This window comes from Crinia signifera, chromosome 1 (assembly GCF_055691185.1).
Source record: "Crinia signifera chromosome 1, ASM5569118v1, whole genome shotgun sequence".
NCBI classification, from domain to species: Eukaryota; Metazoa; Chordata; class Amphibia; order Anura; family Myobatrachidae; genus Crinia; species Crinia signifera.
The window spans coordinates 370,829,442-370,855,248 of record NC_139217.1 but is presented as its reverse complement, the minus strand read 5'-3'; the positions used below and the strand labels follow the sequence as shown (position 1 = coordinate 370,855,248).

At 44.2% G+C, this 25,807-nt stretch overlaps 1 protein-coding gene across 1 annotated transcript in view; it reads left to right on the top strand.

The window, feature by feature from the left end:
* Nucleotides 1-8,279: 8,279 nt before the first annotated feature.
* The window catches only part of RFLNA (refilin A), a 56,276-nt gene continuing 38,748 nt past the window's right edge, over nt 8,280-25,807 (top strand). The window contains exons 1-2 of the mRNA XM_083150895.1: nt 8,280-8,585; nt 11,129-11,472. Of these exons, the coding sequence (XP_083007021.1) occupies nt 11,266-11,472 (207 nt within the window). The 5' untranslated portion in view covers nt 8,280-8,585; nt 11,129-11,265. The remainder of the gene's footprint in view (nt 8,586-11,128; nt 11,473-25,807) is intronic.

Sequence of the window (25,807 nt, the reverse complement as noted above, 5' to 3'; positions counted from 1 at the left end):
CGCTCCATTAAACTTTATTGTTCCCCACTCTTCCACCTATCAAACCCCATCCATCAGCAGGGCAGATGTAAGGTGCTGCGAGTCTATGGGGACATGCTAATTACATAGTCCAGCACTAAGCAGGCAACATACTTCCTATATACATACTGTGAATGCAACTAGCATATTTGGGGAATACCACATTCTTCCCCTCTAAATAATTGCATGTCCTCATGCATTGTTAGAACCATCTTTAACTTTCATAAGGTATAAACATCAATAACTAAATACACAGAACATAGGTACTAACTACCATGCTGAGAACTTGGTGGTCATATGCATTTCTTCTTATCTCATGCACCTCAGAGTCGGTAGCTGGAAGATGGACAATGACACCTGTTTCATATCCCCAGGAGGGAGCTAACTCATTACTCCGTTGATCATCTATCCTCCCATCTCGGTCTCCCACTTGGAATGAGGCAGTATTAGTGTCTTGACCATAACTTAGCCCTGGTCGGGGATAGGCTGTCTCCGTCCTCTCTTTCACTACATTCTCGGCCAATTCAAGCCGATGCTCAGGTTCTTTTACCCCGTCAAGCGGTATAACTTTGGTTCTCTCGGGGGGGGCGTTAAGTTTCTGATGCGTGGCTCTATTTTTCCTACCAGAAGATCGTCTTCTGAAGAAGGGCGGTGGACTGTTGCACGGAACAGATCTCCGCTGAGGGACCATTTCCTCCACTCTCTCCTCTTCACTCGCTTGGTACATACTGACTCCTTCTCCTCTAGCTTCTGCAGCAACCTCTACTTTTGGTGAGTAGGACCGTCTGCGGACCCGGCGTCTGTTGGGAGCAAACCGGCTTCCTTTAACCGGTAGACCGCCAGGGCCAGTCACGTTGGCTGCCTCAGTACCCTTCTCTCCTTCGACCACATCAAACTCCACCACCTCGCCGTCTCCGACACTACGCAGCAACTTCCGGGGGTTGTTTCTGGCTATAGCGGTCTGATGAACGAAGACATCAATTTTAGTGTCGTTCCGGTTAATGAAACCATACTTCTTACGGACATTAAACCACGTAACGGTTCCTTGTACTTGAGTAGCCAGCACTCTCTTCCCTGCTGGACTTCGCCGGCCATAAATAGAGTGCTGCATAATTTGGTTCAGAGTCTGGGGTTGGCTGTACGATTTTTGGGTCAGTATCGAGGTTAGTTCGGCAGGGCAATTTCTTAGGACATTCATGCCCACGATGATTGCAGGAACTAACGGGTCATTCACATCGGTGATCAAACATCCCTGATTGGGCATAACAGCTCCTCTAACTTGCATGGTCATTTCACAGTAACCGATGCATGAAATGTCTTGACCATTGCTGGCCAAAAGTCTCAGCCATGCTGGTGGCGTAGGCAAAGCCTCTGTGGTTCCCCAATGCTGTACAAAGAATCCTCGTTGTATAGTGGTGACAGGAGATCCCGTGTCAAGTAGAACTAACACTTCTTTTCCACCGATAGTGATGGGCACAATGGGGCAATGTCCAATATATTGAGAACTCCACTCTTCAGACGAGGGACCTTGAGCTATGAATGCCCCCGAGGATCGGTCTCCATCCTCGGGGGTTGTGTGTTTAACGCCTCCTCACTGCGACACCCTCTTTCCACATGACCGCTTTGTCCACACCTTCTACAGATAGGTCGACCTTGGGGATCAAAACGATCAGTAGAACGACGTCCTCCCCCTGTTGGGGTTGTTCTCCATTCACTTCGCTCTTGTCTATTGTTTGCTCGCCAGCCACCTTCACTGGGCGGTGATACGCTTCTCTGAGCAAGCTTCTGTAAATCACGCTTAATCTGGTTCACACTGACAGCCAGATCCTCAACCTGCCCCTTTAATGTATAGGTTAGATCAGCTGCGGGATTTTGCACACCCTGTGCGATTGCCGGCCGCATCTTGATATCTTCTCCGGCTACAGCTCCATCCCACTCACCGCTGTTCACTTCCGGATACCCGATGGATTCTGAGAAGGTCACTTCCTTATTTTTCTTGGTTCCCATTACTTTAATAGCGGTTTCTTTAAACTCTGCAAAAGTTTTGGGGCCATTTTGTAATTTTAACATTTTTAACTGGATTTTTATCCCCTCGTGATAAGCTCCTTCGATAAACTGTGTGATTAATGTATCATCGTCCTCTTCTCTTCCTTCTACATGCCCTTCTCCATTAATATCACGTAACGCCTCTTGCAGTCCCAACGCAAAGTCTCGGAGCGTTTCCCCTGCCCTTTGCTTCCGGCTATAAAAGCGACTTTTACGCTCTGGCAGTGTACTTGTGTCAAAGGTCGTGGCTAATTTTTGAAAAATTTGCTCCGCCGTCTGTTTCTGTTTGGATGGCCAAGATGCCACCTCTCTGGCAGCTGCTCCTTTGAGCTGACCCAGTAAGATTTCTATTTGTTGTTCACTTCCAGGTTTATACAATTTAAACATCGACCTGATCCTTTTCCTGAAGGCCTTGAATACGCTTCCATCTCCATCTGTCTCTTCCCCCGAATACATGGGAAGCCATGGTGCTCCGAAATAATAGGGCAGAGTGATGGGATTCGTGCCCGTTTCTGTCGGTTCTGTTTGTGCACTAGATGATACACCACTTTCCTGTTCCCCCAACACTTCCTCCTCCTCGTCTGCAGACATATTCTCACTTTGTCCTTATCCTGTTCGTGGACGCCAAATGTCACCCTCCTATCAGGTAAGTATCTTCCCAGGCTAGGTGACGTAGATTCTTTTCTTCTTTATAAATACTACACGTAGTGATAGTTTAACAGTTTCTTTATTACAATATTTTTGCTCAGGCAAACCTGCCAATGTAATAACAATAACGGTACAATAGATGCCTAATAGTGTACCACCAACATTTAACTCAAGTTTTATTATACCGGAACATGCCTCCAACCGCGCGGATGGGACCCTCCTGATGATTCCTCTATATATCAATAAGACAATCCTACCTTAGTTGACTCAGGTAACCCTAGGGTAGCAACGGGTTAATACAGATACAATTTCACTGTAATTTCCTTAATCATCCAAATTACATTCGTCATTCAGGTGAGCATTATTGCGCAATAATGGTGTAATTAAGGGTTTGTATGACTATCTTCCTAATGATCCCTTCTTTCGGCAGGTCCTTCGATATCTCAGTGTCTACTACTACTTTCGGTAAGTATAACTTAAGAACAATTCTATTCTAAACAATTACGGCTAAAATATTCTTAACACTACTAATACTCTGCAGATTCCATCCGCAATACTATGCATTCAATTAAATCTAACACTGTCCATATATAATCCTTTTTAATGAGTTCCTTTAACCTTCACTGTGCACAGACTCTTTAGATGGGTATCATTAATCCTTGTGGGTATATGCTGATAGGCTACGACTCTAGGGAGCTACTTCTTCTGACTGTACTGTATTATCCTGTAGCGATGGCTGAATCTTCTGTGGGCGTCCCCTGACCTTTAGTCGGGTTTAGCCCGCCTCTTTCCCCCAGTAGGGTAATTGGATTTCTGTACTAGTTAACGCCTGTACTGCCTTGATACGGTGGTTGATATTAGGGGCGTCCCCTGACCTGAGTCGGGTTTAGCCCTTGTACAGATGCTGCCTGATGAGTCTCTATACACTCCAGTGTGGTGGCAATGTTCCTAGGCTACTTATATATTTTTCCTGAGACTGGAGGTGAGTCAAGTACTATCTGACTTTAAGCACTGTCCATGAAACCACTATGATTTCCTGACTGCCTCTACTGTAGATAAAAGGTCTGTAATAGTGTTTATCACTCTGACTGAACTTGACTGAGTGCTATAACCGGAGGGCAGGCTGTCAGGGGACTGACTTGGACCATGCTTAGGGATAGATCACTACTCACCGCCCCTCTGTCTGGTCTCCGCCTCAGGACTGCCTGATGTCTGCCTCAGAAACTTGGTCCCAGCCTTCACTGATGCCAGAGAGCTGTCACTTAACTCTGGGCCGGCCTTCTGCTTGATCCCGCCTTCCAGCTGATGCGTAACTCTTACGCCGCCCACTTCCTCGTCTGGCTGGACCAGAGACCCGATGCTGAATACCGGATCTCTCACCGGAGCTGCAGTCCACTCCACGGAGCCTCCGGTAAATACGCTGCTGCTCACAGCACTGCTTCTGCCTTGCCTGCTGCGCAGCTCTGCTTTCAATCTCTCTCTCAGGGAAATCCCCGCCGGGATCTTCACTCGCGTCACTGCCGGAGGTCTCCGTGAGGAAGCTGGTGACACTGATAAGTCCTACTACTGACACAGCACCGCTCTCCGCGCCTATGCTGCGTTACTCTGCTTGTCACTATTTCCCTCAGGGATTTCCTCCGCAGCTCTGCCGGTTTCTAAACTTTCCGGGGGCACTGCGACACAGCTCCAACGGCTGTCCCTTTTATATCCATCCCCGTGCACACCGCTCTGAGTCAGCCTGTCCACGCTCCATTAAACTTTATTGTTCCCCACTCTTCCACCTATCAAACCCCATCCATCAGCAGGGCAGATGTAAGGTGCTGCGAGTCTATGGGGACATGCTAATTACATAGTCCAGCACTAAGCAGGCAACATACTTCCTATATACATACTGTGAATGCAACTAGCATATTTGGGGAATACCACACATGCAATTAAGATCCAAGCAATTTTGCTTCTGTATAGTTAGAATGTTAGTAGGTCATTTCCATTAGGCTCAGTCCCACCTATGTGCACATGGTGTAAAATTGCAAGTATACTTATAGTGATCTTGGCAGTGGCTATAGATACCAGCCTCCAGACCCTGGTGGAACGCTCCGACCGCTGGTGCAGTCCAATTATTTACGGTCTTATCCAAGGGTATCTACCGGTTCCAGTTTGTACAAGCTGCTGACAGTAGCCCCCGCTCTCCTCTATGGGCCTCTTCGCCCTACAAGCTTTTCAGCGGCCTCCTCACTGTTCATAGTACATGTATGTACCGAAATTTGCTGCTGCGTGCGCTCCTGCATCCACCTCTGAATCAGGTCCCATGCTGAAGAGAGATAAACAATTTTAGTGGATGTTCCCAGGCATTCCCAGGAGGGTGGCTAATTGTCTGGGGCTTTTGCTGTAGTTACACTGCATCACTTGACCATGGGGGTTATTTATACCTGAATGCTGCGAATTCTCAAGCCGATCGATTTTCGAATGACTGTGCAGAAAAAAATCAGCAAATCCTTTTTTTGCAATATGTCCCTTTTTGTGGGTGGTAACAGGCCATTTCCTGTTAGTGTCAGGAAAAACGCATACAGTATGTGGCCAGGTTTTTTCAGGGAAGGGGAGCTCCGGCCTCAATCAGTCTGATTCTGTCACAGAGTTGTGGAACGGTCAGCGTTACCCAAACTTGCACATACTGCAGAAATCATTCAATAGTGAGTGAGTTACAAACTGATTTGCAGCTCAGTGATCTATTAGTAAGTCATTCACAGACTTGCATGGGGCAGGATTTTACTCTGTCAGGGTGGCGGCCGTCTGATAGCCCACCTCTGCAAATTCACACAGCAGCGATCAGGTCTGAATTGGGTTCGACAAACAATCTGTGCTTTAATAGCACTGGTGCAATGTCTTATGGTGCGACCAATTAGAAACTTTTTACATAAAGTCGCAGTCATGTTGAACGAGAGGATAGAGTCATGCCAGGAACTGCATCCTCCTCAGAATCTCACCCTGTGTCATTTACAAATTGAGAAATAAAGTTTGATGGTTCAGTGCAGATTTTTCTCGTATTTTGAAGTGCACCTGGATAAACACTCTGAATGACAAATTGCAAAATTGGCTACAGGAATGTGCAATTTAGCAAAAATTAAAAAGTTCCTAATCTACTCCCTACTATTTGTTCTAACTCATCTCCATAAGGGCGAGATGTACTAAAGGGAAAATGCGGTAAAACCCCCGTTTTACCACATTTTCCTATGTATCAATACCCGTCCTCCCCGTTTTCGCAAGGCAGGGTGGCGATACCCTATAGAAGCCCATGGGCTTCTTTCGCCGCCCGCCGTACGCCGTCCGAGCGCCCACCCCCTCCCGTCCTCCTTTGATCTCCTCCTCCCCCTGGTGTCACAGCCGGCAGGACATCCGGCTTCAGGGGGGAGGAGGAGACGCAGGGGGACGCTGGCAGCCGCCGGGAGGTGACGGAGACCCCCGCAGACCACATCACAGGTATCGCGGGGGTCTCCGTTACCGCAACCCGATGCTGTCCGCATATGTTAGTACATATGCGGCAGCATCGTGGCGGCTGCCATGCGAAGGGCGGCGATGTATGTTAATACATCCCGCCCTAATTCTTTTCAACTTCTCATAAAGGACATCTCTTTAAAGCTGTGTACACATGGTGTGATTTGGTCGCTGAGCGATTTTGGCTTAAAATCGCTCAGCAATATATTGCTCAGTGTACTGGCAATATCTCTCAGCAATATATTGCTCGGTGTACCGTTTTCATCAGCGATCAGCGATTTTGGCTGAAAATTGCCAGCTGTTCTGTCTCTACCTCAGTTTGACTGATGCACAGTGCATGGGTGCTGCGCAGAAGTACCGGGTCAAGACACCACAATGTTGGGAGGTATGCATCACTTTTTTTTAGTGATGAATAGGCTCCGAAGGCTTTGTTTATGTTGCAAAGCACCCCTTGTGCAATTACAGGTTCTGCTGGAAGGGCCTGATACAGGTCCTGACAGATGTATGGCGCACAGAGGTGCTGATTTATGTTTTTGCTGGTGGGTATTCAAGCCTGATAAATGCCCCACGCCACCCCTCACTCCCGATGCTATTCACAGTGCAGACAAATGAATCAACTCCATTTTCATGGAAACCAGAATACAGTGATTGGGGAGACGGGAGAAAGGTAAAGAAATATTAAACATATTTAAACTAAATAAAATAACTGAAATGATGCATTTAACCCCTAATGAACGTTGTGGATAACTGGCACATACACTGAAATGCCAAACATGATAGCAGCAGGTTAGTATAAACAATGGCCCTTATTCAGATCTGATCGCAGTACAAATTTGTTCTCAAAATGGACAAAACCATGTGCACTGCAGGTGGGGCAGATGTTACATGTGCAGAGAGAGTTAGATCTGGGAGTTATTTTGTTTCTGTCTGCATTACTTTTACACTGCAATTTAGATTTCAGTTTCAACACACCCCACCCAAATTTAACTCTCATGTTACATCTGCCCCACCTGCAGTGCAGCATGGTTTTGGCGATTTTGAGAACAAATATGTACTGCGATCAGATCTGAATATGGGCCAGTATCTCTTTATCTTTATATATCATGCAACAGCTCATTAATCCTACAGCAGCCACTTGGGAGTGGGCAGAAGGACACAAATCATTAACTACATGCAGCCAGTGGGTGCTCATTATTTTCCATGGGTGCTCGGGCCCAGGAACACCTACGGAATTGGCGCCTATGGTGGCGCATGCTGCAAAATTCCACTGTTTGGTACATGCGCCAAACCCATGCTGCACATGTGGAGTACAGAACAGATGTGTGAAATTGGACGCAGCTCAGCCTGAAGGTGGCCACACACTAGTGTGATTTGAAACAATTTCACCAGATTCCGATGTATCAAGCCAAGAAATCAGGTAAAATCGCTTGTGTTTTAAATCCACTCCGATCCAATGCGCAGTCCTGTGCGCATCAAATCGGAAGTGCTGTATGTAGGATCTATCGGATATCTATCAGATAGGCCAGCACTTGCTTGAATCATATGCGATATGTCACATGCAAAAGGACAGCATGTGACCCTTCCTCGCGGGAATGTCCTAGGCGGTTCAAGGGGGATTGCGTGCATGGGGGCCTTGAGACTGTCAGTGATTGGGGATGGGGTCCCTCAGCCGACTTGAGGTGTTGCAGATGATCTGATGCTGAATACCAGTCCAGAATGCAGCTTGGGTTGGGTCACTAAAGCAATCAGGAGGTATCTACAGTATGTATACCAGACACCTGCTGCATATACTAAAGTAGACTGCTACTCACTGGACTTCCTAAATACAGAATGCCATTTTTGCATTTCACTAGTCCTGTGTGTGCCAAGTAGCCTATAACTCAGTCAATGGTATTTTATAGCAAAGCAACCATACAGGTTTATCACATTGTTACAGTGGTCTGTACACACAGACATGCATGATGATCTCAGTACTGTATCTGTATGTCTCGGAAATATTACAGAGGAAGCACAGGGGACCTTTCACACTTCTAGTACAGTGTCTGTATCTGTAATATGGGTGCAGCAAGAGACAAAAAACTCCGCGCCAGCCCCGCCGCCTTCATGCTGCAGCTGGTGACAGTCTGCCGTGGACTACAGCCCTGTGTGACATTTGCAGATCAGCTGTGTGCTCTCCCTCCACCTCTGTCCCTCCCTCTGCTGCTTTGAATGAGAAAAAAAAAATAATAGGCAGCTCTGTGCTGGATGGGCTGGATTCCTTCCAGATCTCAGTGGATCAGCAGCTCAAGGGAGCACTCGTCGTCTTCAGCTCAGTGCTAAGCAAGGCTGCAGTGTCCCACGGACGGAGCCGCACTCTGAATGCAGCGAGAAGCCGGGACCGTGTAAGTGCATTGCAGCTGTGCTGTATGCTGCTGACCTCTGTCCATCCCACTGTGTGGGGCTGCGTGTACTTTCTGCTAAGCCTGGCCAGTCCCTGACTACAAAAGTCCTGCATGTAGTGCTCTATATCAGCGCCTCCCTGTCACCCTCTCCTCCCTGTGGCAGGACAGCCTGCAGTGAGTGAGTGAGTGAGTGAGTGAGTGAGTGAGTGAGTGTGTGTGTGTGTGTGTGTGTGTGTGTGTGTGTGTGTGTGTGTGTGTGTGTGTGTGTGTGTGTCACTAACCCTTCAGGTCATGTATGTGCTATGATAGGGGATGTCAGACCGCCCTGTGTCAGATACATGTGTAACTATCTGTATATTACTGTGTTCCTCACACCCCACACTAATGGGGATTGCTAATGCAGCAGTGGCAGGGTGATTTGTTGGAGCATATTGCTGATTTGTTGTAATGATCTCATCATTGTTACTGATTATTCCAGTCACAAACATGATGGTGATGATACCATGACAGCAGGGTCAGCACTGGTCCCTTAAGGGAGAGTGATGTGCTAGTGACATGATAGATGAGTGCCAGCCTACCCTGGCAGTGGTGTATTGCACTCACCTTTCTGTTGCCTACCACCCCATGAAAGGCACATCTGGGGCAGCATGGGTTAAGCAATGGATACAGTAATATTTTGTTTCATATGGTTTGAAGTGAAGTGAAGGCAGTTTGTGTTGAAGAGTAGAATGGGAGCATTGATCGCAGGCTGGAATTCCCATTTGGTGTACCTATGTTTACAGTACAGTGCCTCCCTAACATTGCACAAGCTCAGGTTACTGAACTGAGATATTATACCAAGTTAACCTCTTAATGGCATGGTATGTGAGTATGTATGAACCACTGTATAATGGTATCTGTAACAGGACCCAGTCAGACAGTGATCACTGTTGGTAATCAGTTTCTGTAGAAAATCCAGAGTACTTTGCGACAGGCAGCATGACCAGCACATAGGTTACCACAGTATTGATTTGACAGCAGCATATGTGTCTGTGATTTTACTAACACAGGTTAACTGTGTGTAAAACAAAGCCTGTGCCATTGGATGGGATTGGTCCATAGAACAGACCCCAGATAGCAGAGTACACATCACATCTGCCTCAGTCAGAGGTGTACTGTAGGATATACTGACAGTGACAGGGCTACAAGTGTGATATGAGAAATGGCTAGGCAATGGAATGCAACAAGTACATTAAGCAGTGCAACTTTAAACTAATGTATGAAATATATATCACATAGTATCTGAATATTGTTTTATCTGTTATGTACTGAATCTTATTTCTAATATGCAAAATGTAAATAAAAGTGACACTTGGCTTAAAACGTAATCTAAAAAATCAGTTACCAGAGGTATCCCTATTTTTCCTTACATCACAGAATCACAGTCTCTCTTCCCAAAGAAGTACCCAACCATTACAGCTTGGTTATACATCTTACTGTACTGTGTACATTCCTTTTACCCATGCTAGTTATGTATATTAACTTGCATACAGAGTGAGCTGTATCCATCAGGTACACTCAGGGAGCTCCCTGCTTAAAATGCTGTTTACAAGGCAACAGAGAAATAGCTGCTCATACTGTAAATGTATATAATATTTGCCCTAGTCACATTTCTGCAATTACAAGGATATGTTCTGGCTTTTTCTGGTTTAGAATGCATTGTACTGTATACAATTATCCATTGTGCCTTGGGCAGCAGTAGCTGGAAATACAGCACTGCATTCAGCCACATATCATGACCTTCTCCCAGGTCCCCTATGCTTCTGTGTTGGCTGGGCTGCTTCAGATGTGGTGCAGGTGGGTTGAATCAAGTGCTAAAGCTATTTGGTTCTTTGTGTTCACCAGAGATCAGAAACCACCAATAACACATATTGATTTGCTGCCCAATACCATCTCTAACAACTTATTTCACTGAAGGTAAATGAAAGAAACAGTGTTGTCCCTAGCAATGCTCACTTACTATAAAACACAGGCACATAATAATATAGGATTGAGCATAAAATACATTTCATCTAGATTCAATCTACCCTAGAATCTTCCCTGTATTGGTTGTGGCACTTGTTTGACATCACGGCTATACAAATACCTGGATCCAGATCAAACATTTAGGGCATGTCGCATTTTGCTTATTTTTATATAGAGAAATAAAATCTCTTGTGTAACTGGGACAGTCAGTGTCATGCAACTTTGACTAAAAGCAATCTAAGAAAAGAACCTAAATAAACTTTAACATTTCCCTGGATACCAGTTCAGAGAAGTTGCTTATTTTCATGTTGGGATAGAATCAGTTGGTTGCACAGCAGATAACAATAAAGTTTATAGTAGCTTAGAGAACAACAATTCCCAGTGACATATACGGTGTTGACCCTATTACGGAGTGGAATCCTAAAGTATTATTTTACAGAGCAATACAGCTGCCTATAGCTCTGAACAATGTATATAAACAATTGTAGTCTTGGTATTATAGCTCCCATATTAATATTCATTATTTTTTTTCAACCTAGAGCCTGGACTAAAGGGGGTTCTGTGTGTGCACAGTAGGAGACTCAGAATTGTCTGTGATCTGTGAATCAGAAGTCGGGAAGAAATAAACAACCATTGGATCAGGTTTTCCTGGGAGTGGACGGAGGCTCTGCCAGACATGGTAGGTCATCTGAATTTACAAGGAATGGAAGACAGTTTGAAGGACAAAAATCGTGAAGGCTTATTGGACAGCCCCGATTCTGGCCTCCCACCGAGTCCCAGTCCACCTTTCTACTCCATTTCTCCTGGCATCTCTGAGGGCAGTACCACACCAACACAACACCAAGGAGATGCCTACAGGAAGGAAGTTAAAGAAGGCAAAGTGGTATGTATTTTATTCCTGCTTTCAGAACTAGATTGTTTATTTGATCACACTTGCATTCCTCAAAGCTTTCCCGAGTCTTGGCAAGTGTCATGTGTTAACTTGTTTGTGGCTTTTTAGCAGGTATTCTATTGTGTTTACACCATATTAGAGCATGTTAATGACGGCAGGGTGGGGTTTCATGTGTAGCGTAAAATACACTTGAGGCGTTTATGAAAAATAAATGGTTTAATAATTCATTCCATTTTGTTGGTATTACTTCACAAGGCAATATTCACCGAATCAGCATTTATTTTTCACTCATTTACTAAATGGAATATTTCTCAGCTGAGACTTCATGTAATCTGTCCCCCATTATAGTTGTTAAAGTATTTCTAAAATGCTTTCCAGCTTCTGATACATTGTTGAACCTCTGAGACAAATATTTCAGGTTACTGATCATTTGTCATAGACATTATGACAGATGGTAGTGATGATCTTTAGCTCTGTATTCACATAAGTATACTAATAACTTAGAAACAATTCTGACTATTAGAACTGGGTACCGGTTGATATTTACACCACCTGTAGAAATGTCGAGCAGCACCTGCAAGACATGTGCAATTCCTGTAGTTGTCTATAGACTACTATTGTTTATTTATTTATTAACAGTTTCTTATATAGCGCACACAGATTCCGCAGCGCTTTACAGAGCATAGTTATAATCAAAAACACATAACAAATTACAGTACAAGACCGTTTAGGACAAGTACATGGTTAATATGGATAGTTGCATCAGGGGACAGGACACTGAAGCAAGCATCAGGGTGGCAGTGGTTTATATATTCTAAGAAAGGCACATGAGGAGAGAGGGCCCTGCTTGTGAGAGCTTACATTTTAAAGGGGGGGGGGGTGTTAGACAGACAGGGGTGACACAGAAGGGGGAGAAGTGGGCATAAACAGTAGGTTAGGATGAGAGATGGTCAGGTTTTATGCAGGAGGGTGGGAAGGGGTTAGCTTAGTCTTTGATATTTTAAGTCTAAAAAAGCGCTGGGTCGTCCTAGAGTAGACAGCAGAGAGACAGTTGGAGATATGAGTGAGGATAGAGGGAGAGAGATCAGGAGAGGAGAGGTAGATTTCACTGTTATCAGCATAGATGTGATAGTGGAAGTCGAGTGAGCACATAAGCTCACCCAGAGAGGACGTATAGAGAAAGAGAAGAAGAGGGCTAAGAATAAAATGTTGGGGGACACCTACTATCAATGGAAGAGCAGGAGAGGTGATGTCATTAGAGGTACAGCTGGTCATTTTCAAAACAGACAGTGCAAGTACAAGCTTTAACAGTGATAGTAAAAGTTGTTTGCAGATGTAAGAATGGTGATATTATGGTTGAATTGCCAGATTAAGCAGCCAGGAGTAGTATGTTGTGTGAATGAATTTAACTCACTCCAAGAAGACTTTGGTTTTCTCAGTTGTTGTTTTGTCCTTCAGTTTCACTTTGGTGTAACGCTGGTATAACGCTGTAGTTATGAATCAGTTTGCCCACTTTAATAACGGCCCACTTCAATCTAGGCCCACAGATAAACTCTGGCCACAGCCTATCCGGCCACAGCCGTATGCAATGACTACTAAAGTACTCTAACAATGCATGAGTTCCCAATTCCCAATAATTGGAATCCACTCACTTAGTCCCCACCCCCTACAACACATAGCAATAAAAGTGGCTTAGACAAACAAAACTAGCATTCCAGGATACTATATATCACTTAGAATAAAAATAAATTCCTCCCTACACACAGTCTAGGTACTGTTGTAAAGTACACAGAGGAGATGTTCAGTGTTTTACCTAGATATACAAATCAATCCCACACAATAGATGTAATGCTCTGCAGTACAGAGGAGATGTTCAGTGTGTTACCTAGATATACAAATCAATCCCACACAATAGATGTAATGCTCTGCAGTACAGAGGAGATGTTCAGTGTGTTACCTAGATATACAAATCAATCCCACACAATAGATGTAATGCTCTGCAGTACAGAGGAGATGTTCAGTGTGTTACCTAGATATACAAATCAATCCCACACAATAGATATTACATCTATTGTGTGGGATTGATTTGTATATCTAGATAACACTCTGCAGTACAGAGGAGATGTTCAGTGTGTTACCTAGATATACAAATCAATCCCACACAATAGATGTAATGCTCTGCAGTACAGAGGAGATGTTCAGTGTGTTACCTAGATATACAAATCAATCCCACACAATAGATGTAATGCTCTGCAGTACAGAGGAGATGTTCAGTGTGTTACCTAGATATACAAATCAATCCCACACAATAGATATTACATCTATTGTGTGGGATTGATTTGTATATCTAGATAACACTCTGCAGTACAGAGGAGATGTTCAGTGTGTTACCTAGATATACAAATCAATCCCACACAATAGATGTAATGCTCTGCAGTACAGAGGAGATGTTCAGTGTGTTACCTAGATATACAAATCAATCCCACACAATAGATGTAAGGCTCTGCAGTACAGAGGAGATGTTCAGTGTGTTACCTAGATATACAAATCAATCCCACACAATAGATATTACATCTATTGTGTGGGATTGATTTGTATATCTAGGTAACACTCTGCAGTACAGAGGAGATGTTCAGTGTGTTACCTAGATATACAAATCAATCCCACACAATAGATGTAATGCTCTGAGGTACAGAGGAGGTGTTCAGTGTGTTACCTAGATATACAAATCAATCCCACACAATAGATGTAATGCTCTGCAGTACAGAGGAGATGTTCAGTGTGATTTACCTAGATATACAAATCGATCCCACACAATAGATGTAATGCTCTGCAGTACAGAGGAGATGTTCAGTGTGTTACCTAGATATACAAATCAATCCCACACAATAGATGTAATGCTCTGCAGTACAGAGATGTTCAGTGTGTTACCTAGATATACAAATCAATCCCACACAATAGATGTAATGCTCTGCAGTACAGAGGAGATGTTCAGTGTGTTACCTAGATATACAAATCAATCCCACACAATAGATGTAATGCTCTGCAGTACAGAGGAGATGTTCAGTGTGTTACCTGTTGGAGACAAGAGATGATGAGTCAGATGAATCAAAATGAATCTGGTATAACGCTGTAGTTATGAATCAGGTTTCCCACTTTAATAACGGTCCACTTCAATCTAGGCCACAGATAAACTCTGGCCACAGCCTATCCGGCCACATGTTTCCAGATATGAGGTGGCATTATATTCCTTACCCTGGTAATTACAACTGAGGATACATTATTTCACAATAGCTCATACACTAACGCAGGGGGGGGGGGTGGGGGGGGTGGGGGCGGGGGTTCTGGTTGCACAGAAACCCCCCTCCTCTTGGCAAGTGCCTTAAATTATGCAATAGCACTGGTATATAATATGATCAATAGAGCTGCCACCACATCGGTGCAAAGGACAAAGCATAGCTGCTGCACATGTCCTGTGGGTGCAGCTTCTTCTACCAAGTTTGCTGTGTATGTGTGGATCTGAGCCCTCAAACATCGCAATAGACCAGAGAGAAGCTGCCAGGAGGAAGAGACAGAAGCCTTAACATGAGGTGGGAGAATGTGAGCTTGGAAAGTGCAGTACTGGTTCTGTTATGTCTTTGTATTTATTTATTTATTATGGCATGTTTAACCTTTTCCTGACCACTTATCTTATTTAAATGTTTGAAACAGCCTATACTATAGACCATCTGTAATGAAAAATATTAATACTGCATTCCATACTGTATCCAGTGTATAAAAAGACTATATTTTCAGGGCAGTTACCGCTCCCCCAGACTCCCGTACTTACTCCAATTTGCTGCAGAGTGGGAGACTTGGATTACATTTGGAAACCCCCCTCTAAAAATCCTGCGTTTGCCACTGTAGCAGTAAGCGCATGCTGAAGATTGCGTTTAAAGCGGCCGTCTGCGCCACTAAAATATTTTAGTAAATAATTTGTCATTTCTAATTGTAGAATGGCTTACAGCTGAAACTGTAATATATTTATTTTCTTACAAAGGTAATTTGTATTGGAAACTTGGTGTGCTCTCCATTTAAATATGTATTTAGAAATGAGAATTTCATATTCCTCTAATTTATTATACTCTTGTATTCACAAGTGTGCTGAATAAGTATGTAGTACTTTTTATGAGCTAACAAATTGTATTACCTAAATGGAATTAATGTTTGTCCCAGTTTCGCTCCTAATATTATTCTTTACAATGTGGCGCTAATCACAATTCACTGTACAATTGCACACTAAGGGCGGGATGTTGTAACATCCACTGCCCATTATCACCGGGCATCGCATTATTAATAATGGCATATGTTCTAACATATGTGGTTATTAACGCAAGGGACAGCTCTTGCGATAAGAGCTGTCCCTTGCGATGCGGTGCTGGCGCTGGACTTCCGGGTCTGTGACCCAGGAGTCCATCTGCGTATGCGCAGAGTGACGGCGCCGGCCGCAGGGCTTGCTGGGAGGGATCCGTGACGGATCCCTCAAACAGCGCTGCGGTAAGAGGCCCATAGGCTTCTGCAGGGAATCGCCAGCTTTTGCTGGTGATTCCCTCCGCAGCGCTGGCACTGCGGAGGGGCCATACAGCATACAGAAATGCGGTAAAAACCCAGATAACGGTGTTTTTACCGCATCTCTGCTTTAGAGAATCTCCCCCTAAAAGCTTTCTTAAAAGGTAACTATAGCTGTTTTACATGGGAGGTTTACCATTGATCACTGCACTGTAGGCAGGACAGGTTAATTCAGAAAAAAACTGAATTCCTGATATAAGTGCAAGGCTAACCAAAAGTCAGAGACAAATTACTTTTTGCTCCTACAGAACATCAGTTATGGATAAGATCTGGGCATGTGTGCTATGCATGGTTCTTGTGTACCATAGGCTGTCACAGTGTGTTTCAGTGACTTTGCAAAACATCTGGTAATATTTAATGCTGGAATAACATGGATTTAATGTGTTGATTGCGGTTTTGTAAGAGTTAAAATGAATATTCCAATCCATGCTTTTGGCTGCTTTGTTGAATCTGAAATAGTTACTGATGCCCACTTGTGCAGCATCTAGTGAGGATATGGTTAGCACTAATTCTTTGCAGATGTTCCAGATGCACTAGATGAAAAGGGATGGTCATTTAATACGAGGCATGTAGCAATTGTTTGTACTGAAGTGCCTATATGACTTACTCCTGTTTCTGGCATCTGGGTGAACTAGGAGGATGATAATAGGGAGTACTTTAGATGGATTTTGCTTGTATCTTGTGAACAACAAATTTCAATACTACAGACATGGGGCAGGATGTACTAACGGGAAAATGCGGTAAAACCCCCGTTTTACCGCATTGTCCTATGTACTATTACCCGGCCGCCACGTCACCGCAGTGTAGGGTATCGCCACCTTTGGGTGGCGATACCCTATAGAAGCTTATGGGCTTCTTTTCGACGCCCGACGCCTCCGCCGAAAAACCCGCCGACCCCCCCCCCCCTCTTCCCCTCCCTCTCTTACCTGGTCCAGGTCCTCCTGGACCCGGAAGGTAACACCTTCGTCCCCCTAGTGAGGCAGCCGGATGTCCTTCCGGCTGCAGGGGGAGGAGGAGGCGCCGGGGACAGCTTGCTTAGCTGTCCCTGGCGTGAGGGATGCAGGAGAGGGCAGGGAGGTGATGGAGACCCCCCGCACACCACATTCCAGGTATCGCGGGGGGCCTCCGTCACCGCATCGCGATGCCAGCCGCATATGTTAGTACATATGCGGCGGCATCGCGGCGGGGGGGGGGGGGGGCGCGAAGGGCGGCGATGTATTTTAATACATCTCGCCCATGGGCAGATTTAGGGCGAGATGTATGAAGTAATGATAAGGTATTAGAAGTGAGTCAGAGGAGGAATTGGCCCAAGGCAACCAATCAGCTGCTCTGTATAATTGTATTCTATGCTAATTATAGATGTTACTTCAGTGCTGATTGGTTGCCACTTCCCCTGTAGCTCACTTCTCCTCCCTTATCACTGCTTCATACATCTACGCCTCAACGATGAGTGATATTCTTGTTATCACTCATTACGAATGATAAATGTTGCTCCAGCCAATTAGCTCCTATCATTTTTCAAACACATGACAGTTAGGGGCTTAATGGCTGCAGCTCCATTTATCATTTGTAATGAGCCATAACAAAAATATCACTCATGGGTAACTCTGTCCCATAGTATCAGGGTCAACAGGAAAATAACATATTTAGGTCATGACTATAAAAGAACACATTTTCTACATTTATAGGTCCATTAGTTTTATTTTTTATTTTATTTTTAATATTCAGTTAAGCTATATATTGATGTTCAAGTCAAAACTCAACTCTGTAAGAAGAGTAATCATTGAGGGAGAGTACTAAGCCTTGGACAGTATTATGTATGATTAATAGCACTTTACGACTGCCAGAAAAGTGCTTGCTGTCCCATAGGGAAAGTTTGTGAAGGATACAAGAAAGGGTGCCATTGCTGGCTTCTAAATGCTGCAGTAACAGCACATCACAACCTTCATATTTCATAGTAACTATCCCAAGTACCAGCAAATCAGCTTGCAACTGCCATGCTACATGCTTTGATTGAAAAAAAAATTGTTTTTCTAACATAGGGGCAGACGTATTAAGCCTTAACAAGAGATAAATGCAAGGGTGATAAAGAGAGATAAACGTCCAGCCAATCAGCTCCTTACTGACTTTTTTCAAACACAGCCTGTACATGGCAGTTAGCAGTTGATTGGCTGGATGTTTATCTCTCTTTATCACCCTTGCATTTATCTCTTGTTAAGGCTTAACTCATCTTCGCCATAGTTAGTTGGTTGGTACTTTATATCTCCAATGCTTAGTAAATAGGTCCCAAAGTACCAGTCAATCAGCCCTTGCTGGTACCATGTTACAGGTTGTGTTACAAAAATGACAGAAGCTGATACTTTGGGGCATATGTACCAATCCCTTAATAGAGATAAAGCAGAGACAGATAAAGTACCAGCCAATCAGCTCATAACTGCCATGTTACAGGCTGGTGCTGGAGCAGGAGCTGGTTGGTACTTTATTATTCTGGCTTTGTACATCTGCCCCAAGATGTTTTATTTACATTGTTGATGTCCATGAATAATCTAGCCACATTTAATTCTATGAAATAATCATTGCGCCTCTCTAATTTGCCTTTTCCACTAAATTTATAGCACAGCTTATTGCAGGAGCAACCTGGCTTGAGGTTTGGTGGGACAGCATCAGAGAAACAAAAAATAGCTGTCAGGGTCCAACCCAGCACCAAGTAGAACCCAGCACCAAGTAGCCTGCTGTGTAAATGTTGTGTGCTAAAAGCATAGGGAGAGTCTGATCACTGGTGTTCGGAGATGATTTAATCTCCAAGCGCCAGCAGAGGGAAGACCTGGCAGTAACGGAGTTCAGCCTGTGGTGTGAACAGGGTTTCAAGCTCCTGTGGCATAGCTTGAAACTGTGTTCATTGACCCATGTTGGACCTGGGTTGTTTGGGAGTTTGTGGTGGAAAAGGGGTATAACTGACCACAATCAACCAATTTCTAAAACTCATCATCTTTTTTCTAGTTATGACTAAAACAAATACATACGAGTACATGTCATGTCACCTACAACCATTATTTATAATTGCCAAAGGCTTGGATACAAGATAGAAAAAGTTTCACATGTATATAGTGAAACAATATAAAGGTGAGTATTTATAAGTCTCTTTCGACCCAACCAGGGCAAAAATAAAATCAGATATTTATACATATGATACTTCAGCACAGATGAATAGAGTCTCTGTACACTTGCTCCATTAACACCTATCATCAATAGAGTTCAGGACGGACTGAATAACAAGTTATCCAAATACAAGTCATACATAAAAACAGAACTAGGAAATACATGGTTGTTGACGTCTGACAGAGGGTAGAGGAGGCCTTGTTTGTGAGAGATTACAACCAAATAACATGTACAAATTTAGATGTGTTGCATTGAGAACCAATTAAAATAAACAGCAATGGTTGCATTTATTTAATACTAGCTGAAGTATCCGGCATTTCTCGGGTTAAAATTTACGGGTTATTAATGAGTTCGATGTAACTGTCAACATATTAAAAATAATGAATACCTTAGTAGCTCTTCCAACACACCCATGATGTGCCTGCCCAGTGTAGTTTTTGTTTTTGGGGTGTTGCCTGTAGCCATGATCCTCAGCTTTTCTTTATAATCACTTTGACGTTGCAAGATGGGTATAAAGATTTATTTCTGTTATCAGTGTTTCGATTCCAAGGCTTCTGGATACACAACTTTTTTTGTTCATTATTTTAATTTTTTTTATTCTTGGTCACTTAATACAATTATCCTGTGTCAAAGTTTTGTCCAACGAAAGCCAGCGAGAGGTCCGAAAGGGATCTCCTACTATGTCTTCAGGGATCCAATGTTACCTCTCTGGATACCTAAAATGCATCCAGTAGAAGGCCCAGAAAAGGCTCCCTGGGCCAAAGTTCTTCCCAGTGCATTCCTCCGTGAGGCCTGATTGAACACAACACACTACAGTAGTTTGTCTTCTGGGATCAAATGTTATCACTCTGAAGTTTTTTTCCAAATTCATTCAAAGTTCCTCCTGGTGCATTCTGCCTTGAGGTCCTACAGGAACTCCAATCCTGAAAATCTGTCCAGGATCCAACTGAACCACATTGTGTTGGTTTCTTAGTAGTCAGTGCTGGGGTGTCCGAATGCATAACTGGAAAGACAAAAAAGCAGATCAATTCAGTTTATATATCAGATTGTGATGAGTGGCGGCTGCAATGCCAACCATATAGTTCAGGGGGGAACCACTTAGCACATAAAATCATGCTTGTAACATATGTGCTGGCTGGTTCCCCCGGTGATCGGGTGCACTGAGTGTATCTGGACCCATGCGACACCTAATAATCACAGTGCGTACACACTGGATGACATTCGTAATAATTTTCCTATTTCAACAGGTCAGAATGACAAAATCAGAATATCCATTTAGACGTAGACCTATGCCTGTTTTTGTGGGAACACCCAGTATTAATTTTTTTTTTTATGCTAAGCAAACAGGGATTTGCTCATCCCAGCATGAGCTCCCAAGTGAACTCTTTTTAATACACTGTTGGGCTATAAAGAGAGGAGGCTGTAAATCATTACACCTTGGCCTTATGTGTAGTCTGCTACTGTGAAAGATGAAAACACAGGATACAGAAGTGACCAAAAAATATGAAAAGCATTTAATCATGTTGGCAAATACAGAGGAATGAAATGTAAATATGGTATTATTATCTTTCCACCACTCGTTTTAATTATTATTATGCTTTGTACACAAAGGATGTATATGTCATCATTTAATGTGATACGGCTGTCAATTCCTATTATCTCATGTAGCTTTACTTTACAAATCTTAAAATACTGAGGCTTAGAGTATTGCTGAAATGTGCAAATCTGCACTAAAACCATCAAACACCGAGGCATTCGCACAGACAGATTAATGTTTGTGGGGACCTCTACCAATAACATTGTCAAAATGATATACTGGCTGTCAAGGACGTGTTTCTTTGTAGAGCCGGGCTAGAAGTCTTCGCTGGAACGTTGTCAGAGGGAACGGACAGAAAATAAGAGGTCTTATATAATTCTTTACCATTTGTGAGAGTTGAGTTGGAAATGGAGTAGCGCAGTTGTGTAAGGACTGTCTGGGAGAAGCTGTGGACACAGACATGACAGTGGGAGAGCTGGATTGGTTCTGGAGAGCACTGGGCAGCTCTGGAGCCGAAATGGAACAAAATTAGACGGTTAGCTGAACAACGGGATTGAATCAGAATAGCCGCTTAGCTGGATCCACTTGAATACTGGATACCACAATGCAGTCAAAAGGAATACTGCACTGGAACAGGAAAAGCACTAGTTGTGGAAAACTAGCTACAGGAGCTCTGACACAAGGTATCCCTTATCCAAATATCCGTTATCCAAATTATTCCGAAAAACCACAGTCTCCAGTACTTTTTTGTTGCTAAAAACCTACTGGGTAAGTCTGTAACTGGCACTACTGGGTACATCTGTAACTGGCACTACTGGGGACACGATATGTAACTGGCACTACTGGGGAAATGATATGTAACTACTTGCACTGCATATGTGCAAGAAAATGTTTGATTGACATTCAAATTCAGTGCCTGAGATAGCACACAAAGTTTGATTCATGTTTTAAAACCTTGCTTCATGCACAAATAAAATATATTTATGTATATTTCATGTGTTTATGTGCTATTACAATATGAATACAAGATCCCTCAAGTTACCTCATTCAAATATAAAAAGGTACTTGTTTCCTAGCACGGCGCCCGTCGTGGTACATCGCATGCCTTAAGTTGAGGTACTTAAGGCATGCGATGGACGCGATGGACCCGATTTTCTGTCTTTAACTGGTTCATTTGCCGGTAAAGGTGAAAATCGCGTTGATCGCGTCCATCGCGCCCCCTAATAAGGGGCAGCGATGCGACGAACGCGATCAACGCAATTTCCCCATAGGGAACAATGTTAAAGTGAAAATCAGGTTGATCGCGTCCGTCGGGGGCCATTATAATGGCCCGCGATGCGATCAACCCAATTTCACATAGGTGACAATGTTAAATGGGCCAATATGGCCCATTTCAAGTTGAATATGTGCAAAAAACATGGTTAATGCCCCCCCCCAATTTTAAATGCCATCCCGCTATTGACGCCAACCCGAAGCGTGGCGAGCCCGCGAGGGGCGGCGGTACGCGTCCTCCGACCTTTTCATACCCCTACTATCCACGTCGGCGTGGAGTTGAGAATACAAAGTGTGGCTAGCGCAGTGAGCCACCGAGCCCGAAGCGTGGCGAGCGCACGCGGATACCTGTGAAGCCCGCGAGGGGCCGCGATACCTGTGAAGGTATCCGCGTGCGCTCGCCACGCTTCGGGATCAGTGGCTTGCTGCGCTCGCCACACTTTCTATTCTCAACTCCACGCCGATGTGGATAGTAGGGGTATGAAAAGGTCGGAGGACGCGTACCGCCGCCCCTCGCGGGCTCGCTGCGCTCGCCACGCTTCGGGTTGGCGTCTATAGCGGGGTGGCGTTAAAATTGGTGGCCATTTCAAACATCAGGGGGGGTTTCTATACAAATGGGGTGTTTTGGGGCATTTCACATTAAAATCAATGCAAAATCGCGTCGATCGCATCGCATGCGATTTGGTTGGCATGCGATGCGATCGACGCAATTTTTTCCAACGCGATGCTCACAATCAAAATCGGTGGCGCCATGCTAGGAAACAAGTACCTATAAAAATATGGAATAATCCGTATTCTTCTGGTCCCTAGCATTTTGGATAAGGGATACTCAACCTGTAACTAGACGTTGCACTGGCAATGTTCTGTCTTTATATCCCTGGCTGCTCTGAGATTGGCTGCCAGCATCAGCTGTCTCAAGCTGGTCTCTCATTGTAAAATTCCCAGACTGGTGATCTGGACTGTCAAGGCCTAGCAATGCCAGGGACTAGTTGTCATGAACAAGGATACAACTTGGGCACTTTGAAGATGGTAAAGACATTGGAGGACATTTACTAAGATGTGTATTCTTCTTCACACGTGCTCTTGCTATGGGCAACCAATCAGACTGTATTTCTTATTTATTTAGCACCCTCTAGAACAGGCATGTCCAAAACTATGGCCCTCCAGATGTTGTGCAACTACAAGTCCCATCATGCCTTGCCACAGTTTTGCAATTAGCGAATGCAAAAACTGTGGCAAGGCATGCTGGGATGTGTAGTTTTACAACAGCTGGAGGGCCACAGTTTGGACATGCCTGCTCTAGAAGATAGAGAGGATCTGATTAGTTGCCAACAGCAACATCACATGTGAAGTAGAATACACATCTTAGTAAATTTTCTCCCATTAGATGCAGTGGGGAGCCGGCTGTGGAGTAAGAATCTTGAGTGAATCGTGAATAACCCAGTGAGAGGGGAGATCAGGCTGATTTGTGACACTGGCAGTGTTACTAAAAAGTGCAATGTGTAAATGTTCCCAGAACCACAAATGTATGGAGAACATTGTAGTTCCCACATTTCACATGATGCCACCATGCTTTTAGTTCACATTTTGCCACTCAGATCCTATCATCTATCATAATGTCATTTATTCACAGGCCAGAAGGGAAACTGGTAATGTATCTTTATGTAGGGGGCCCTAGTGTGTTGGGAGCCATGGCTGACCACTCTGGTCACCCTCTTGTTGTTAATCCATCATTGGGTATTAGCTTTTAAATGGCAATCACAAGACAGTTAATTAAAGCAACTTGTTGAGGTGCGGGCTGCACGGGGGCATGTTTGTGAGCTAGGGGTTAATGTTGGTTTGCATTGTGTAGAGTGTGTTAGTGTGAAAGAGGCGTATATTGTTGTGCAAGATGAGTATGTTACTATGCAGGGGGAGAATGATGCTGTGCAGGAGGACTATGTTGGTGTGCAGTGGGAGTATGTTGATGTGAAAGAGGAGTATATTGGTGTGCAAGATGAATATGTTATTATGCAGGAGGACTATGTTAGTGTGCAGGGAGAGTATGATAGTGTGCTGGGGTTCTATGTTAGTGTGCAGGGAGAGTATGATGGCGTGCACGGGGAGTATGATGGTGTGCAGGAGAACTTTGCTGATGTGCAGGGGGAGTATGATGGTGTGCAGGGGGAGTATGATGGTGTGCAGGGGGAGTATGATGATGTGCAGGGGGAATATGATGATGTGCAGGGGGAGTATGATGATGTGCAGGGGGAGTATGATGGTGTGCAGGAGAACTTTGCTGATGTGCAGGGGGAGTATTAGTGTTCATTCTAGCACCCGCTATCTTTGAAAACCCATGTAGTTCTTCCTCACTGCCTGGGGTGTCACTGTCTATTGTGGTGTTTCTAGCAAAGGTCCGGTTTGCATATCATTGCTGATATACAGACCACACTGTGCTAGAAGCACTACAGAAGACAGTGACACCCCAGGCAGGGAAGAGGAACTGCATGGGTTTTCAAATATGGCGGGTGCTAGAATGAACACTAAGTATGGTGGTGTGCAGGGGGAGTATGATGGTGTGCAGGGGGAGTATGATGGTGTGCAGGGGAAGTATGATGGTGTGCAGGTGGAGTATGATGATGTGCAGGGGGAATATGATGATGTGCAGGAGAACTTTGCTGATGTGCAGGGGGTGTATGATGATGTGCAGGGGGAGTATGATGGTGTGCAGGGGGAGTATGATGGTGTGCAGGGGGAGTATGATGGTGTGCAGGAGAACTTTGCTGATGTGCAGGGGGAGTATGATGATGTGCAGGGGGAGTATGGTGGTGTGCAGGGGGAGTATGATGGTGTGCAGGAGTAGTATGATGGTGTGCCGGAGTAGTATGATGGTGTGCAGGGGGAGTATGATGGCGTGCAGGAGAACTTTGCTGATGTGCATGGGGAGCATGATGGTGTGCAGGGGGAGGAGGTTGGTGTGCACCGGGTCATGTTGTTATGCATGCTGATTAATAGGGAGAAGAAAATGACAGTGGCCGGAGTAAGCGATGTGTGAGGTATCCTGTCAGGCAATGGTGGTGGGCACTTACAGTGGGGCAATTATATCTCGCATAATAGCTATCATTGCTTCCAGGGGTCTATTCCTCATCCCTTCATTTCTGCAAAGTAGGTAAAAATTAAACATTTCCATATCTCCCAACATGATCCTCTCAGGAGGTATAAACTGCCCTGTTTCTGGACTTCCCTCTTAATTTATCATAATCACATGTTTTAAACAGGTTAATGTAGCGGTTCCCAGACAGTGTGCCGTGGTTGCTTCGGGACACTTGCAGGGGTTCCTTGGATTGGTGGTCCAGCCCTAATTCAAATTATTTATGTTCATTGCTTTCATTGCGTTCATATGTTTTATAACCCCACAGTACCTTAACTTATTTGTTGCATTCATTTCTAACATCACCGATGGGCTTTATGTCCATTTTGCTCAATGTGAAAGATTAATGCATATAATAAAATACAGAACTGCAAATGTCATTTTTTAAGTAAAAGTCACAATTGTATTTATTACTTTAATCAGCCTCATAGTGTCAATTGTTGGTAACAATTTTACCTTGGTGACAACTGGTCACATGTGAGCACCGCCTGTGCCAAACACTGCACAATAGGTGCAAAGCTCATTCCACTACAACAGCTTTCACTATACTGCAACTGAGCAATTCACTTGCAAATAAGCTCTCATTCACCTGTCAGATTGGCATTCACAATCTTTTAATT